This window comes from Podarcis muralis, chromosome 12, assembly GCF_964188315.1.
Source record: "Podarcis muralis chromosome 12, rPodMur119.hap1.1, whole genome shotgun sequence".
Taxonomy (NCBI): Eukaryota; Metazoa; Chordata; class Lepidosauria; order Squamata; family Lacertidae; genus Podarcis; species Podarcis muralis.
The window spans coordinates 56,611,307-56,630,317 of NC_135666.1; the positions used below are offsets into that span (position 1 = coordinate 56,611,307).

The 19,011-nt window shown below is 43.1% G+C and overlaps 1 protein-coding gene across 1 annotated transcript in view; it reads right to left on the bottom strand.

Annotated features, from left to right (window-relative positions):
- DPY19L1 (dpy-19 like C-mannosyltransferase 1) overlaps positions 1-11,654 on the bottom strand; it is a 38,997-nt gene extending 27,343 nt beyond the window's left edge. The window contains exons 1-7 of the mRNA XM_028749900.2: positions 11,229-11,654; positions 9,454-9,522; positions 8,040-8,064; positions 6,796-6,883; positions 5,714-5,851; positions 4,923-5,043; positions 3,328-3,421 (exon numbers count right to left, since the gene is read on the bottom strand). Of these exons, the coding sequence (XP_028605733.2) occupies positions 3,328-3,421; positions 4,923-5,043; positions 5,714-5,851; positions 6,796-6,883; positions 8,040-8,064; positions 9,454-9,522; positions 11,229-11,613 (920 nt within the window). The 5' untranslated portion in view covers positions 11,614-11,654. The remainder of the gene's footprint in view (positions 1-3,327; positions 3,422-4,922; positions 5,044-5,713; positions 5,852-6,795; positions 6,884-8,039; positions 8,065-9,453; positions 9,523-11,228) is intronic.
- Positions 11,655-19,011: the final 7,357 nt, after the last annotated feature.

The window sequence follows — 19,011 nt, forward strand, 5'->3', positions numbered from 1 at the left end:
CTCACAATCTTTCACTACAAAATTAAAATACTGTTTACTGTACAAACTTAGCAGAAGTTTACATCCAAATGTCAGATAAGCAAAAAGAATTACTTCTTAGCAAGAGTGCTCAAACTCTGTATGTGAAAGATCAGGAATGATCCTAAGGTTTGTGTAGTTCCTTTCCCAGGTTTAGAAAGTAAGGACTGTAAGCTTTCAGGCTACAGTAGCTGTTTCGCAAACTTGGTCTTGATATTTACATCTGAACCAGGAGCAACTGTCTCATACAGAGCTAGAGAGGATGAGAATTAATACTGCCTATTATGTTAATATGGATTCTGCTTTCTGGCTTTGAGAATGTTTTAAACCAAGCATTCCATTCTACAAGATGCAGAAATCAAAACATTTGACTACAACTTAACCATTATGTAGCTGTTAAACAGTCATCTATTCTCCTTAAGAAGATGCTAACAGTTGTAGTTACACTCGTAGTAAGACAGCTCTTTTGAGGTTTTTCTTTTTTTTAAAAAAAAAGACTAGAAAAGACTTAGGACATGGTAAGTGCAATGCAGAGAAAGTTGACTGGTAATTTGAAACTACAATAGCTTCAAAAATAATTTCTAAAATATCCATCTAATTGCTTCTCAAACACTGCCATCTAGGGGATTAATGGAACCATGATTTAAAAGTACTGCAGTTCTAAAATACGTGTCTCAGTATTAAAATTGGTAATAATTTTGAATTACAGTGCATATGTTATGTTTGCTGTTCAATCCGTAGTGGTATCTGTGGTGTTTTTTGTTTGTTTGTTCTTGAAATCTTCTATATGTGATCTCAGCCAACTGGATGTCACATAGTTTATGGACGGAATGGTGACGCAACACACTTGGATCACTTTGCAATGATGTGTAAATAATGAAAAACTCAAGTAAGGGCAATGATTCCAGCCCTCTCAGCAGCAGCAAATACTCCTGCCCTTATTTGCACAAGCACACACCAAAAATTGCCAGAAGGGGAGTTTCCGTCACAGCCCACAAAAGCTTTAGTGTGAAACTTCCCCTTCTCCATTTTGGCTTAGCTTTATTTTGCATATAAAGGTAAAGGTAAAGGTACCCCTGCCCATACGGGCCAGTCTTGACAGACTCTAGGGTTGTGCACCCATCTCACTTAAGAGGCCGGGGGCCAGCGCTGTCCGGAGACACTTCCGGGTCACGTGGCCAGCGTGACAAAGCTGCATCTGGCAAGCCAGTGCAGCACACAGAAATGCCGTTTACCTTCCCGCCAGTAAGCGGTCCCTATTTATCTACTTGCACCCGGGGGTGCTTTCGAACTGCTAGGTTGGCAGGCGCTGGGACTGAGCAATGGGAGCGCACCCCGCCGCGGGGATTCGAACCACCGACCTTTCGATCGGCAAGCCCTAGGCGCTGAGGCTTTTACCCACAGCGCCACCCGCGTCCCTTATTTTGCATATACTAGAGAGGAAATATGGAGCAGCTCATCTCTGTAAATTATTATGTTACCAGTGTCAACAAAGCACAGAAAGATCCATAGAGGGCACAATTTACTCCTGATTTCACAGACTTCCCATTCTCTCAGAAAAACGAACAAAAAACCTTAAAGCTGCTTACATTTTTAAACAAGTGACCAAAAAAGAGTAAAAAAAGCACAGAAGTGAAACTATCAACATAATACACGGCTACAGATTATTGCAGAGAAATGCACTGCCACCCATACAGCTTTTTCCTTCTGGCAGCAGCTTTTCATGTTTCATGGTTAGGGAGAATATCAGGGCCTGCTGCCAGAATTGGTGGAAATGAAAAGCATTTTGGTTCCTGACCCACATCTGCTACTGTTATTCTCCATGGCCACTGGTTTCCACTGCAAATGACTTTTATGAGAAAAGCTGCTATTCAACTGAAATTTTGAAATTTAAGCTACACTTTTAAAATTCTATCAGCGATTTATTCATGCTTTGAAACTATTTAACCACTTCAGCTACTCAAGCTTTCACATATGCCTGAAGCATCCAGTCAATTGCAATCAATCACACAAATACAAGCAAAGGGAATTGTTTAAACTGCAAACTGTTAGAAGCTAAACGTAGCTTTAGACATATACGCAGGAAATGGAAGGTGCTACTTTTTATGCACCCCTACTCTGGGAAGATGCTCACTTCTGTTACATGCCTATTGACATTTGTTCTAATTCAGCAATAAACAACGGGTTTTCCCAAGGAAAGTGGTGGGACAAAAGAAAAATCTCTTAGACCCATGCCTAGAAATCAAAGAACAAACAGAAATGAGCATGTAGTTACTGTGATATCCAACTCTGAATTGACTCATTGAAATCAATGGGAAAGTGCATTTATTTCAATGGATCTGAGTATGATTTAGATGCTTATATGATTGTATGATACTACTCTAGCTTTATTCCAGTGAAATAGAGAAGTGACTTCAGAATCCTAGCATAAATGTTTAACTGAAAAATTAAGTACAGTACTAGCTTCCCTTAAATTCAAGCAAGAACTGATATTCTGTTAGAAAAAGTCCAAATTTACAAAGTAAAAAGGAAAGGAAAGAACTCAACTTTTGGTGACATGACAGCATCCTGACTCACGATTCAGAAGCAACAGTCTCTGAAGGCTACGTTCTAAGATTGTATCACCATTGTGATCCCAAGCATACCCTTGGCATGTATAAGTGTTGCTTCTGACACAGCTTTTCAATGTAACATAAATAAGCACATTTATATCTTGTGACCAGCTTTTGGAGTTTTGCCAATGTTAATAAACTGGCACACTTCCTACAAAGGATTGAAGCTATTCAAAATCAATACTTCAGAACTATACTTAAGGTGCCGAATGGTACTCCAGTAACCTTGTGCCTTCACATTAACACAACTTTGGACCACATCCAGCAGTATATGTATGTTAACTTGAGTTCAGATATAATTAAGTTTGCAGGGCAGGGTCAAACAGCCTAAATTAAGAATGCGATACAGACTGAACTACATTTAGAGGAAGAATAAATATTCCCTAACACTACGAAATCTGTTCTTGTTCTATTAACCTGCCATATTTCCTTTGGTATATTTTTCAAACAGCAAGCTACAAAAATTTAGTCCAGATTTCAAGAAAGTAATTTTTTTGTTTCAGTCTCGTAAAAAGGGAGATTTAAAAGAAAGGGGGGAATTGCTAGATAAGATTAGAACAAACATCTTAAAGCTCAATTACATCATTTGGCTCTTAGTGTGCAGGACTCCACATAAAATGCAGTGTGCTGTATATTTAAAAATACAAAAATCGATAGTAACTTTCAATGCATCAGCTTTTCTTCTTGTGCACCTTACCTTAGGTATGTGCCATATAGGAAGAATATTGACACCATTAATCCATTCAGAAGAAATATCATAGCCACATAAAAAGAAGCAGGATCTCCCCACCCTACAGAACAAACAAGTATTATTAAAACTATATAATGCAACAGTAAAGACAAGCTACAAGGAAAAAAGCATTTCAGAAAGCCAAATCTGTTCTCCCCTCAGAAAAAGAAGATCTTTGTGATGGCAGTTGGGGGAAGGAGGGACCACCTCAGCTGGAACATCAGAAGCTCTAGTATGAACATCTTCTGCAGTATGGAAGCAAAAAATATTTAGATAATTCACTGTCACATCAGCTAATAAGAATAAATTATGAACTGACTTTAATTTTTCCCTGTTTTTGTCTATCTTTGGTCTTATATTAACAAGTCTTCAACTCAACATGCTGATAAAGAATATTTATGTATTTATAAAAATGTTTATATATGACTAATTCATTTGAAAGAATAAAAGCAGTTTACAACTATACATAAAACCATAAAATAAAAACTATGCACAAAGTTAAAATCAGACATCAATTAACTGTTGTGGAAAGATATATTCCTAATTGCCTGCACAGACCTGGCAGAAAAGAAAAGTCAGCAGGCATTTAAAAGTTGAAACAAAAGATGTCTGCTGTCATAAATTAAGCCCAGGAACTGAGACAATTTTCTCCACTGTCATTAGTTGCAAGAGATATTTGTCAATATGCATGTATATATAACTTTTTATGACTGCAGTTGTAAAACAACACAAGGACAACAAAAAGGATGCAACTGTGTAACAGTTAGGCATGATGCACACCAAATTTGTGAAAACCAATCCATAAGACTGTACATTTTGTTATTTCCATCTAGGAGATTGCAAATTTCCAGCCTGATATAAAAAGAAAACAGATTGAGATCCAGAAGCATTATTGCAAGGAATCAAGTGTACGAGTGTTGTGGCTGCTAATTGGAAGTATCCAATCACTGCAAATGCAGTACTTCCTGCCATCTTAACAGCAGTTAAGACTGAGTAAGGAGCAGGAGAAAGGTCCATGAATTTACAGAAATATAGCAACCAGCTACTAATCTTTCTCCTACCCTCCTAGCTATCCTAACTTTCAGTCTGTTGCTGAGATACTGGTGCCATCCTTATTATTTTGAGATGAATGTTTATGCCTCATCAGTCATACTGATGACCGGGGTGAATTTGCCCACATACTCCCTGTTTCTTGGTGAAATAGAGAACAGCTAAGACACAATGTGTGGTTAAGGTTGAAGGTTTCCAAACTGACAGAAAAACTAAAGATGGCATTTTCATCTAACAAGTTTACAAAACCTGAAAAAGCACACATGCCCTTCAGTATCTTTAAAAAGCCACTTGAAGATTCTTTGCAATATAGTAAATTGTTTACTGCAATTTATTTTTGTAATTTAGCAAATTATTTATTGCAAGCTAAAATCTTTCATCAGTCCACAGATGTAGCAAACACCTCAGTTTTTCTTTGCCTACACAAAGGAGGCTTTGTAAACCTTCCTCTGGTGTTTCATATGCCATCATACAAAACATTCAATAATGAACAAAGACCAAGCAACACTTGCCTTCACAGCTCTCAACAGGACTGAGGTCTTCTCCTCTATTCACTGTCCAACATTTCTTTGTCGGAATACCCATCACATTCATCGTTTCTGTGTATAATCGGTACCAAAAGCCTACAACAACCTGTGCAGAAAATAGGATTTAGAATTTCAAAAGAATTTTTTGACTCAGATTATCCTGATGATTAAAAGAAACTTATCTGTTGCTATTCAGCAATATCTGTCTAGTTTAAGATGTTTTTTCTTCCAGGATGCTACATTTGACCTCTTACAACATTGTTTATGAGATGAAAGCTCAAACTACAGAGCCAATAATCTTGTACCACAAAGCATAGAGCCAGTGTGGTGTAGTGGTTAAGAGCAGTAGTCTCGTAATCTGGGGAACCGGGTTCGCGTCTCCGCTCCTCCACATGCAGCTGCTGGGTGACCTTGGGCCAGTCACACTTCTTTGAAGTCTCTCAGCCCCACTCACCTCACAGAGTGTTTGTTGTGGGGGAGGAAGGGAAAGGAGAATGTTAGCCGCTTTGAGACTCCTGAAAGGGAGTGAAAGGCGGGATATCAAATCCAAACTCTTCTATACAGCCTTCTCCAGGTTTTATGTTAAGGGTTGAACCAGCTGTTGCACTGGATACGCCTCTGGCACTAAAATAACCACAGTGTATTTGTCTCCCTCCTACAACTGGCAAGGAGTTTTGTAGAGTTTTACCTACGCCTTGACATCAAAATGTGAGCTCCAGGATTTATGCATACAACCACATAATGGAATTAAAGCCAAAATGTAAGAAGTGCCTTACCTCTGGATAGACATTAAATCGTTTCAATGTGTTGATTACAAGAGGATACTCAGTTAGCTTGTCATTCATAATCGTCCAGACTCCATTCAGAAAGGATGGTGCCTCAGTGATGGTCTTGAAATAAGAATAATAAAGACCCTAAAGAGAACATATATATTAAGATGAAATTAATTAGCAGGAACTTTCACATTGTATTCTTCTCTTACAGCAACAGAAGTCAATAAATTACAGCTATTAATTTAAGTACCAATGAATCTACTTCACCTTTTTAAAACCACACCTAGGATGTGCCCTTCTTCTATTCTTGAAGGATGGGCACTACTTGTTAATACAACAGTGATTCGTACTGTATGTTTTCTTAAAAACTTGTAAGATGTTTTAAGACTATTTTTGCAGTTAGTGACAAACAAACAAACAAACAAACAAACAAACAAGGTTCATTGAAACACAGCAGCTTCAAAAAATGCAGTTTGAAGTTGACTTATTTCAATATTCGTAGCTAAAAACTGCAATTCAAAGTTGGCTTATTTAAAAAAACACCCATAGATAGAATTTACTAAAGTTTGTTGGGACAGTGAAGTGAAAAGCTGAAGTTAAAAACGTGGAAGCTTCCAATCTTCTCACAGACATGCTAGAGAACAGGGTGGGAGTGGGGAGTGAACGAACCTAAAGGGAGGCTACACTCATTGCTGCCACTGTTTAGTGTGATGTCCAAACTCAGCCAAAAATAATTTGTAAGCAGTGTTTGCTTTCAAAAAGTAGAAGGCCAGAAATGTTGAATAAGCACGACTAAATATAAATTTAATCATTCTAGGTAATTTGAGAGAATGAAAGAACAAAAATTAAAATCTTATTTTATCAATAGCTTATCATACCAATATTTGCAATACCCATTTGATTCAGAAATCCACTTTCATGGCTGTTTCATTTTTTTAAAATAAATCACAGGCAAGAATGTATACTATTTTAAACTACTATTACCGAACTGGTAAGTATCCATGGCTGGCTGAAAAACACTAAAAACACATTTTGGGTAACAGCTTTAAAAATAGCAGTGTCACTTAAAGTACAGAAGCTCTAACCATTTCAGTTCGAAAAGCCATTTCCCTTTCCAGGGTTGAAAGATGCGAAAAGTGGCGGTCATTTTCAAAGAGAGCTGTTATATGGCACCTAAAGAAACAAAAAACAACAAAACTCAGAAATAAATCTGCAGCTTAAAGGAACTAGTATTAAATTACAACAGCCTTGTAAATGAGATCACAAAAATAAATGGTGTACTTTTTTTTGTTAGCCTACACAGAGAGGATAGCAGATGAGGAACAGGGCAATACAGCTATCATCCCCCAGCCCACTCTGTTTCTATGCAGGATGCAGAGGAGCAGACTTCCCTAAGCAGAACCACATGGTTCCTTAAACCAGGATGACAGTTGTCAAAACAGGGCCAGATGGCTCAAAAGTCGTATTTTACAATACAGTGGTGCCTCGCAAGACGAAAAGAATCCGTTCCGCGAGTCTCTTCGTCTTGCGGTTTTTTCGTCTTGCGAAGCAAGCCCATTAGCGGATTAGCGCTATTAGCGGCTTAGCGGATCAGCTGTTAAGCGGCTTAGCGGCTTGGGGAAAAGGGGGGGGGGAGGAAAAAAAACCCTGCAGGAACTCGCAAGACATTTTCGTCTTGCGAGGCAAGACCATAGGAAATTCGTTTTGCGAAGCACCTCCAAAACGGAAAACCCTTTCGTCTAGCGGGCTTTCCGTCTTGCGAGGCATTCGTCTTGTGGGGCACCACTATACAACTTTTTAGTTCCTGAAATTTATTCTGATTGTGCAGATAAAATATCACAGATTGAATTCTACAGTGTGTGAATTGCTAGTGTGTGAAGGCAAACAAGATCCAAGGATCCCCAGGCATGTACCTCCAGATGATGGAGACATCAGGTGCCATCCTGGTGCCCAGATATCAGCCCATAAGTGGCCAGTAGCCAGGTGCAAAATGCGCCTGGCGAATTTCAAACTCTGGATCCACCCCATGGTAGTTCATCAGGAAAGGGTCTAGCTTTCTGGACATGGGAAATAAACCATCCCCCAAAGAGAAAAATATAGCAGGGGAAGGTGCATGTATGAAGATGTGTGGGTAGACAAAAAAGGTTGGGTAAAAAGGAATGAGAGATTGAAGCTCTGATTGCTAGTCCATATAAAAGGAGAGAGACAGGAAAACTCAAATATAGGAACTATTGCCTAAGGCATTAATAATATAACAAGTTCACAATTTTAGGTGGACCTTGATGAGACACACATGCCTGCTGAGACCTTGTAACAGAGATAAACTTACCAGTGAAGAATTCCAGCAACAGCGGCTGTTTAAAACAAATAATCAAAAAGGTAAGTTACTTCAACCTCCTGTTTTAAAAATCTTTTAAAAGTTACACCTAGTTCTTAGGAACAGCAATAGGGACCCAGAATATTACTCTTTCTTATTTTTAATGTATTTTAGATATATAACTGTACAAATGAGAGCATGACCCAGACCAACAAAGACTGAAGTCAAACTATTTGAATACTGGCTCCTGAGAAGGTAGAATCATGATACTATGTCCAGAGAGCAATTTCATTACACTAGAAGCACAGAGACATGCACACTTAAACTATCAGTGTAATCTCTGCTACGCAGTATAAACAAATCAGAAAACAGTAGAGATTGTATCACCAGTACATGAAGTCTATGGCGAATTGTGCACATGCATCTTACTTTAAAATTAGGACCCTTGTCATTAGAATTGTGAAAACCTCAAGTATTTGGTGACTAGATGTCTGAAAATGTGAGATCAACTCTAAGAATGAAGTTAAATGAACTTAAGTTTCATCTACAGTACTCAAACAGTGACAATATCATACTTAATGAACCGAAGTAATCTAGTAACATTGGCCTCTATCCAATTGTGTTCCTCCACTGCCAGAACCCTACTCAATCCAGCAAAGTTTCCATTATCAAAAGGTAGGTTTGTGTGCGATTTTCAGTGACCCTCACTTCCTAATGCTGCCTCCTGTACTCTCCCAAGATCTACTCCAGAGGGTTGGGGACCCTTTAGAAAAACATGCTAGGTGACTGCAGAAAAAAATCATTTTCTCTACACTAGCTCACAGCAACCTCTACTGGATCAAAAGGCCTGCCAACACCAGAGGCACACAACTGGATACAACCCTCTGTCTTTATTAGAATCAAAAGCATACCAACAGCTGAGACTTAGCTTGCAATCCTGTATACACTTAAAAAGGTAAAAAGGTAAAGGTACCCCTGCCCGTACGGGCCAGTCTTGCCAGACTCTAGGGTTGTGCGCCCATCTCACTCTATAGGCCGGGAGCCAGCGCTGTCCGCAGACACTTCTGGGTCACGTGGCCAGCGTGACAAGCTGCATCTGGCGAGCCAGCGCAGCACACGGAAACGCCGTTTACCTTCCCGCTGGTAAGCGGTCCCTATTTATCTACTTGCACCCAGGGGTGCTTTCGAACTGCTAGGTTGGCAGGTGCTGGGACCAAACGACGGGAGCGCACCCTGCTGCGGGGATTCGAACTGCCGACCATGCAATCGGCAAGTCCTAGGCGCTGAGGTTTTACCCGCAGCGCCACCCGCGTCCCAATACACTTACCTAGAAGTAACTCCAACTGAACTCTGTAAGAGTTACTTCTGAGTAGAAATGGAGGACTGCATTGTTAAAAAACAATTTTAAACATATATTTCTTCCTACCCATTATAAGGGTAATCCATATCTTGCTATCTGCTCTTGCGATGAAGATTCCTGTTTCATTCAGATAAGCTGTGTTAAAAAACAAAATAATTTCATTAGACTTTCAAATTGCACAGTTATTTCTCTAAAAGTTGTATTTCAACTTACAGCAGTTCACAAATTTGCTCTGGGCAAAAAGAGATGACTTTTACAAAGTTCTTTCAAGTGCACTTTTTTTGCAATTTTTTTTTAAAATTTGAATCTAGGGCTTTACACCACCAACAATAGCAAGTATCAATACTGAGTTACAGCATGTATAGTCCAAATGAACCCGAATAACATTTTGTTTAGTTTCTGCATGATTATTAATACTTTGACTAAATGCAGATCTAAGTTCCCAATTCAAACAAATGCAGATCATTACTTTGAATTCATGCTATTGGTTAAATTAAAAGCCTTAAAAGTTATTTAGGTAATAAGCTTATTGCATGTGAAGACCAATCCTATGCATGTTTCCTCCTAAGCACGTCCCAGTGAGGTTAGTGGGGTATACTCCTTAGAAAACACATGGGATTGCAGTCTTATGCACCGTATTATATAGCATGTTGCCTGAGGAAAGGACAAGTATGCACAGTCCTTAAACAATTCTGTAGTAATCCAGCAAAAGATACTATGTTACCTACGGAGATAAAAATCACATTCTGCACTGTTAAGGAAAGCTGACAAACCCCACCATGTTTTTCTTACATCCCAATTTAGGAGACAGCTTGATAGAACACAATCTACAGAGGAAAAGGTACGGCTCTTATGATTTCAGCACTTTTAAAAATCACAGGAACATGGAAAATAAAAGCCTAACTTATCCCCCCCCCCCAAAAAAAAAGAACCCTCACAACCCTTTGCTTAAGCTCTATAAATGTAAACCCAGTACCACTGAAATTGATCACAAGGATTTTCATTAGGTTGCCAACCTTCCAAGTATCAGAGAAGCAAACTGAAGAAATGAAAGAGCCATAGAGGTTTTATTGGGTGTCTTGATTTAAAGGAACAATTTATCGTCCCAGCGAAAGGGTGATTTAGAGAGCAGCATCCCTAGTTGAAGTCAGGGTGATGTCCTCTGCCTTCTCACTCATAAATTCTCGGTCCCATCAGTATCTCAGCCCTTTCCCATTTTCACCCCTTCCAAGAATTGAGCAGCAGGTTGCATCCTTTCCATTCCCATTCAAGCCCTACTCGCGAATATATATATATATATATATATATATATATATCCCGCTCTTTCATCAACCTGCAACAAGGTTGCAGCATGCAAAATGCAATAAAGACCAATCTACAATTAAAAACACCCAAAAGGGCAAAGGGAAGCGACTCCTCGTCAAAAGGGGGCAAACCCGTGTCCCGCTGCGCGAATGCCTGTCCACCCATCTATTTCTAACTATCCTGACGACTCGCTGACTTCCTTTCTGCCAACCTTATTTCTGAGCATGGATAGAAATTTCAAAAATAATGCCGCATTTTCTTACACGTTTGGATACCTCCTTCAACGTAATTTTTTTTTTAAAAAAGCTTTTTTTAATGTATATTTTTTTGAAGGGGGGCGGGAACCAAATATTGCAAGCGAAACACCCGCCCCCCCCCCCCAAGAAGGAAGAACTCCCGTTAAATCCGAGGAAGGGTTCGCGTTCCGCCCCCGCCACATCACTTTCTCGGGGGGAGAAGCCCCGTGGTGGGCTGGCTTGCTCCCGAGTAAGCCCGCTGGGAAGGGCCGGGCCCCGATCCCGCCGCCAGTGTCTCACCGCGCAGCCAGTCCTGGCACTCGCGGAGCCCCCGGGCCAGGCGCTCGCGCTGCTCCTCCGGGCGGGGGCTGCCGTTCTTGGCCGCCGCCCTCCTGCCGGCGCCCCCCCGCTTCATGGCGCTCGAGGCCCCGCCGGGGAGCTGCCTGCCCAGAGGCTGCTGGAGGCCGCGGGTGGCGGCGGCGGCGCCGGCCGGTCCCTTCTCGGCGTGGGCTCGGCTGGGGCTGCGCTCGGGCTCGCCGGCTCCGCTCAGGCCCCGCTGCTGCTGCTGCTGCCGCCTGCCTTCCTGAGGTAACGGCGGAGGGGGGGAAGGAGAAGCGCCGCCTCCTCCTCCGCCGCCTGAGGGGGGCGGCGCCTTCTTGGCCAAGCCTCGCCTGGGCCGGCCCATTCCCGGAGCGGGGCGGGACGAGGCCCGAGCGGGGGGAAGAGGCTCCCTCGCAGCGCGCGCGCGCGCCCGCTCCCGCGGCGAGGTAACGGCCGAGAGAGAGAGAGAGAAAGAGCCTCTCGCGCGCCCGGGCAACTGTCGGTCCGCGTGCGCGCGCGCCCGGACACGCCCTCTCGCCGCACGGAATTCCAGAGTTCGAAAGGGGCTCCTCGGGGGTCATCTAGTCCAACCCCGCCGCCACGTGGCCTCTTTGCACCAGCGGCGCTCCTAAAGGCACGAAGGGAAGAGGGCCTCCTCTCTCCAATGTCCCATCTTCCCCGGCAGCTGGGGTGCAGGGGGCTTCTTTTAATTTGGCGGTCACTTGTAACTGAGTAAGGTTGGCTTCCATGAGTCCCTAAGTGACTGTGGAGGCCAATTCTGGATCCACACGTCCTTCCACAGTGGGGGCATCGGTTTCCGTTTGGGGGTTGATCACGGTGTGGCTTTGCCAAGCGTGCCTTCCTCTTAGCACGTTTCTCCTTTCGTCCTGAGTTCGAGCATCTTCAAAGCCCATGACACCTTTGGTAAAGGCTGTTCTCCAACTGGAGCGCTCGCAGGCCAGTGTTTCCCAGTTGTCGGTATTTATACTACATTTTTAAAGATTTCCCTTGAGTCTTTAAACCTCTTTTGTTGACCACCAGCATTACGCTTTACATCTTTAAGTTCGGAATAGAGTACAGTGGTGCCTCGCAAGACGAAATTAATTCGTTCCGCGAGTTTTTTCGCCTTGCGGTTTTTTCGTCTTGCGAAGCACGGTTTCGGAAAAGTTTTGGAAAAGCTTCAAAAATCACCAAAGTCTTCAAAAACCTCAAAAAAGGCTACCACACCGCGTGCTATGAGTTGCTCCTCGAAGTCAAGTCGCAACTGTATTAATGGTTTTAAGAAAAAGGAAACAAACTTGCAAGACGTTTCCGTCTTGCGAAGCAAGCCCATAGGGAAAATCGTCTTGCGAAGCAACTAAAAAAACCAAAAACCCTTTCGTCTTGCGAGTTTTCCGTCTTGCGAGGCATTCGTCTTGCGAGGTACCACTGTAGTTGCTTTGGAAGACGATAATCAGGCATCCGCACAACTAGCCCAACGAAGTTGATGTTGAAGAATCATTTCTCCAACACTGGTGATCTTTGCTTCTTCCAGTACACTAGCATTAGTTTGCCTGTCTTCCCAAGTGATGTGTAATATTTTTCGGAGATCTACCAACCATACTGCATGCTTGTGAAACATGGGCCACTTATAAACGCCATCTCCAACTCCTCGAAAGATTACATCAGCAGTGTCTCCGAAAAATTTTACACATCACTTGGGAAGACAGGCAAACTAATGCTAGTGTACTGGAAGAAGCAAATAGCTCTGTAAACAAGCATTTTGGTTTCTCCGCAAATGTCCCGGTCCTCAAACACTTCAATTGGGAGAAAGCTAGACTCCATCTCCCCAGCAGCTGGGATGCAGGAATAGACTGCCCCTGCACGAAGAGGCTCCGCAGCTCAGGATATGACAGGCCAGCTCCATTGCTCATAATAATAATAATAATAATAATCAGGCCTCCTCTCCTGACAACTGTCATCTGGGAGGCCCAGCTGCACCAGGCACTTCCTGCCTCTGAAGTGTGTTCATATAGGAGCAACCGTCTAGAAAATTGGTGCCTGCCTTTTGAGTTTTATTTTCCTTGGCCTTCCTTCTCCTTTTCCCCTTGTGTGTTATGTGTAATCTATTTATTTGAATGTAAGCCTGCAGGTAGCCTTGCTTTGAATTCCTGTAAGCTGCTCTGGGAGCCTTTTCGGCAGGGTACAAATGTTCAGGCCTAGCTCTCACCGGTCTCACAGACAACAGATTCAGCAATCTGCCTTCCTTATGCCTTTTATGGAGTTTTTTGCACTAAGTAATCTTGCCAAGAGACGCGGGTGGCGCTGTGGGTAAAAGCCTCAGCGCCTAGGGCTTGCCGATCGCATGGTCGGCGGTTCGAATCCCTGCGGCGGGGTGAGCTCCCGTCGTTCGGTCCCAGCTCCTGCCCACCTAGCAGTTCGAAAGCACCCTTAAGTGCAAGTAGATAAATAGGTACCGCTTTACAGCGGGAAGGTAAACGGCGTTTCCGTGTGCTGCTCTGGTGCCGGTTCGCCGGAGCAGCGTCGTCACGCTGGCCACGTGACCCGGAAGTGTCTGCGGACAGCGCTGGCTCCCGGCCTCTAGACTGAGATGAGCGCACAACCCTAGAGTCTGTCAAGACTGGCCCGTACGGGCAGGGGTACCTTTACCTTTACCTTTAATCTTGCCAAAGAAGTAAAGTTGCTATGCGGACAGAGTCTTTCTAACTCCCAGCAAGTTGAGGGAGGGGGTGGCACCCATTTTCTTTCTGGCGCAGAGCCACTTCCTTTGTTAACTTAATGGCCCATACTTAGACGGTCATTACCTTATGAGGAAGCTAGCCTGGCTGTTCCAGGAATTGAATCCATGATGGATCCAGGAATTAGAAGGAACTCCAATATACAGCCTACCACTACCACCACCCTGTACAAACTCATAAGAGTATGCTGGATTCCCCCAGTTGCTGCCCATACTATCAGAGTCTTTGTGATTAACTGATTTTTATCTCCAGCTTTCTCCATTTCACATTCCTTCTACTTTTGCTGCTGCTCCTTCGGATGACTTGGACATTTGTTTGGTCTAATTTTCAAAAAATTAAATAAAGATTTCCTACCAATCTGTCTTACATTTACAAAGAAGGAGTGCACAGTCCTAATCTCCTAACAGTTCTGGCATCACTAATCTGCATTATATGTTCTTGAGTATGTACTCTTCCTTAAGAGCATTAGGAACCTTCCTAGATCAAAATCTGCCTTGTCGTATTTATCGCAAGAACTTGCTAGCCAGGATTAAGTGATCCATCCAAAACTGGTGAACTGTAGTGTTCTGGTCAGGTGAACCGTAGTGTACCTTCTGCCTATCAGTGCCCTAATCAATAAACTGTTCATACAAAAGAACAGCTTGTACTTTTAAAAAATATAGATATAATTTTAAATGTGCCACTTCACTAGCTAGCTTCTGAACCACAGAAACTGCATCCCATTAGCTCTTGCTTTTTGTGTACTGTACTGTTACACTCTCAGTCACGTCCGCCCACATTCTAGAAGCTTTATCCAGCTTTCTCTGTCCTCCGGCGAAGAATGCTACAAATAAAGCACAATGTCTTTGAAACGAGAACTGTCTTGCCATTCATTATTTAGAAAGTCTGAAGCGGGGCTTGCTGCCTTTTGAGGCTGCTTTTTCAAACAAGAGTCAATCCTTAGCTGGTCTAGTCTCCCAAATAGCTCTACCAAAGTCAATAGATAAACACTGATTTATGCTAGCTAAGCATCTAACCCTGGATTTAACAGTATCTGGGTTTTGTGATAAAGGCTTTCTTTGCAGATGGATTTTACTGAGACATAAGTCTACTCTTTTTAATCCCACTGCTGCAAATATTCACATATTGAGAGCTCTTTGTACTGCCTGCTGTAAAGCAGGAAGATTTAAGGACGTGTTCGTGGGGAGCAGTAACGCTGCAGTAATTTATATTCCTCAGAACCCATACCCAGAGTTCGTACACAAAACCGCACTTTGTACTCTCTCTCTTATTAATTGATCTGGAATAACTACTACCCACCTGGTTTTGTATGCACAATTGCTCGTGCTAATTGAAATCCTCTTTTCATTTGTAACTACGCGCTAAAAAGGTGGGAGAAATTGCACTGGCATCTTGATTGTGACGGAAACAGGGGTGGTCAAAGGGGTCAAGTCACATTAAGCGATCAAGAATATTCAGACATATGAGCAAGCTCCTAATCAGTAGCATTCCTGTTTTTATACTGAATATTCAAAGCTGATTAATGGACAGATCCATAACACGAAGCCTCTGCACTTATAAACGATCCCACTTTAATTACGTTTTTTTAAAAGAAGAAGAAGATTGATTTTAAATTTTAACTTGGTTATTTAATTGCACATTACATTTGTTTTGGAATGGCATCTAATAAATCTTGCAAATGAATATATTCAGGCTGCAGTTCTACACACACTTTCCCTGGGAATCATTCCTGTTGAATTTAGTGGGACTAGGTGCTCAACATCCAGCCCCAGTCTGAGGGCACTTCTAGACAGTCCCCATTTTCAGGTGGGATTCAATAATAGAATAGCAAATTTGGGTTGCATGGTTAAAGTCGATTAGCGTTCTTGCATAGCAAGAGTTTTCCCCGCTCCCCCCAAATAAGTCTTCTCATGATAAGTAAATGCACTAGAAGGGGTGAAACAACAATTGTTTGATGCAACATTGTCCAACCTCCGTGCACACTTCGTGCAAACAAACCAGGATGAATGCCCAGTAAATAGGTCATCTGGAAGCAGCTTGAAATTGTGCTTCTGTTTGGAAGAATTCTGGACTGATCTCTTGAAAAGCCTTTGTTATATCACTGTATGCATTTCTGAGCAAAACAATAATGTTCTGTGCTTGGCTGGAGGCTGGTTTTTTCAGGTTTACAAAACAAAACAAAAGTGCCTGTAACACTTGCTGTGACAGACTATACATGGGTGTACGTAAAATTAAATATTTAATCACTATACATCTTACATTCACACCAGTTGGCCTTTATATGAGGTTCTATTTTAATAGATTCTTTATCATATAGGTTCTGTTTATATTTGTAATTGTGCTGGGGAAAATAATTGATGCTTGCTTATCTGCTTAATTTTCTGTGTGGTGGCTAAAGGCTAATGCTGTCATCATGCATGGATAATTGCCTGGAGCTGGACATTACAGTATCAAAGTCAGAACGAACCAAAATGCCATCTAATCCAATCCTCTGCCTTGAGGCAGAACCACCCACAGCCTCTCGCAGAACAGCCATGCAATCCTGCACATGGTGTGTCACAAGCAGACCGCATAGGCATTGCAGTGGGTGCTTTCAGAGCAAAAAGCTCCAGATGAATTATTCAAATGACCAGAGGGCATTATTCGCTTATTAAAAACATTGATAACCCACCCTGCATATGCACAGATACCAAGGTGGGGGTGCAGAAGAGAACATTTACAAACCATGTAGTGCATGGGTAGGCAAACTAAGGCCTGGGGGCCGGATCCAGCCCAATCGCCTTCTAAATCCGGCCTGTGGGTTGTCCAGGAATCAGCATGTTTTTACACGAGTAGAAATCTCCTTTTATTTAAAATGCATCTCTGGATTCTTGTGGGGCCTGCCTGGTGTTTTTACACGAGTAGAATGTGTGCTTTTATTTAAAATGCATCTCTGGGTTATTTGTGGGGCATAGGAATTCATTCATTCCCCCCCCCCAAATATATATAGTCTGGCCCCCCACAAGGTCTGAGGGACAGTGGACCGGCCCCCTGCTGAAAAAGTTTGCTGACCCATGATGTAGTATATGGAATGTTAGGGGAGGGGTTGCTGGTGGGAGACACTTCTTCGGGGGTAACTTGCCCACCTTTCGTCCCCACATTTTGCACTCAGCTCTCACCTGTGACTCCTAAAAGATGTCAGCATATGACAGAAGCCACACTCTGGGAAATGGCTTTCGAATGGCCGGCTAAACCAGGTAAGGGGAACTGATGGGTCCCAAACCGTTGCTGAGTTAGGAATAGGAAGACAGACTCCGGTGGGTTGAGTGGATGAGACCAATAAAGGTAAAGGGTAAAGGGACCCCTGACCATTAGGTCCAGTCATGGCCGACTCTGGGGTTGCGGCGCTCATCTCACTTTATTGGCCGAGAGAGCCGGTGTACAGCTTCCAGGTCATGTGGCCAGCATGACTAAGCCGCTTCTGGCAAACCAGAGCAGCACACGGAAACGCCGTTTACCTTCCTGCCGGAGCGGTACCTATTTATCTACTTGCACTTTGACGTGCTTTCAAACTGCTAGGTTGGCAGGAGCAGGGACCGAGCAACGGGAGCTCACCCCGTCGCAAGGATTTGAACCGCCGACCTTCTGATCGGCAAGTCCTAAGCTCTGTGGCACCCACGTCCCCTGATGAGACCAATAGTGGGTCCCTTATTCAAGAAGGATAGCAGCTGGCGGACGCATTTTCACTAGAAAGCATTCCAGACCCTCCATCTCCCAGAACCCGGCGGGCCTTAAAAGTAGGAGAGCAAAGAGCTCAAAGACAGAGGACACTTAGTGGCACCCGTAGAGGAGGTGATGAGGATGACGAATGTGGAAGTGGGAGAGACACGGGGGCGTTGAAGATTCACTCGGGACAATGCCATTATCCAAGAGGCTGGGTTCTATAGCCTCTCTCTGTAAAAACTGAAATAAAATAGGACTGTGAGAAACTTTTCCTTGTCTTTATACTTTCCTTGGCAACCAGCTGGGAGCCACTGACAACACCTTGACAATACTCATCTGGCGCCATCTGGTCTTGCATGTTTATAGCGCATTCAAATTGCTGTTTCTTTACTAATGTGCAGTATCTGAGTCCCGAGGCCTCCATACACACTGCCCAGGCTTGCGCCCCAGAGAGGTCATTGCCTCTAACACAGCAAAACCAATGCAGGAAGCAGCAGTTACGAATTACCAGTCTCGGAAGCTACAGCAGGTGTCGTGATTCTCCAGTATGACACTCCATTGTCTCTCAGGACAGACAGATGCCAGCAACAAAATACACTAATTAATTAAAAAAAAAAAAGAGTTATGGCAAGGCCAAAATTTAGTGGACCCCCCCCCCCCATCCTTCACACTGCCTTCCTAAAAGTGGGTCAGGAGGCACCCAGTTTGGGAAAGGGGGGGCTCTGATGGGGCCCTAGAGCCCCTCCACCCCCTCCCCAAAACTGAGAAAGTGCTGACTAGGCTTTGGGAAGGAGGAGGGAAGACTCTAGGGCCCTCTTACCCAAGCTTTGAGAAGGCATCCTCAGCTCAGTGCCCAGTACCTTCACTTAGCTCACACAGCTCTAAATCCGCCTTTGAAACAGTTCAACAGAACAAATAAAGGACAGTTATAAAAGCAACAACACATGGAACAGAAGGAGTTAAACAGTCACCAACTTAAAAACTCTTAAGCTTTCTGGGGCCTGATGGGGCACCAAAAAGCTAACAATGTTGGTACTGGTCATAATATTTAAAAATATTATATATATATATATATATATATATATATATATATATATATATATATACAGGCCAAAGGTAAAGATAAAGGGGCCCCTGACCATTAGGTCCAGTCGTGGCCGACTCTGGGGTTGCGGCACTCATCTCGCTTTATTGGCTGAGGGAGCCGGCGTACAGCTTCCGGGTCATGTGGCCAGCAGGACTAAGCCGCTTCTGGCGAACCAGAGCAGCGCACGGAAACGCCGTTTACCTTCTCGCTGGAGTGGTACCTATTTATCTACTTG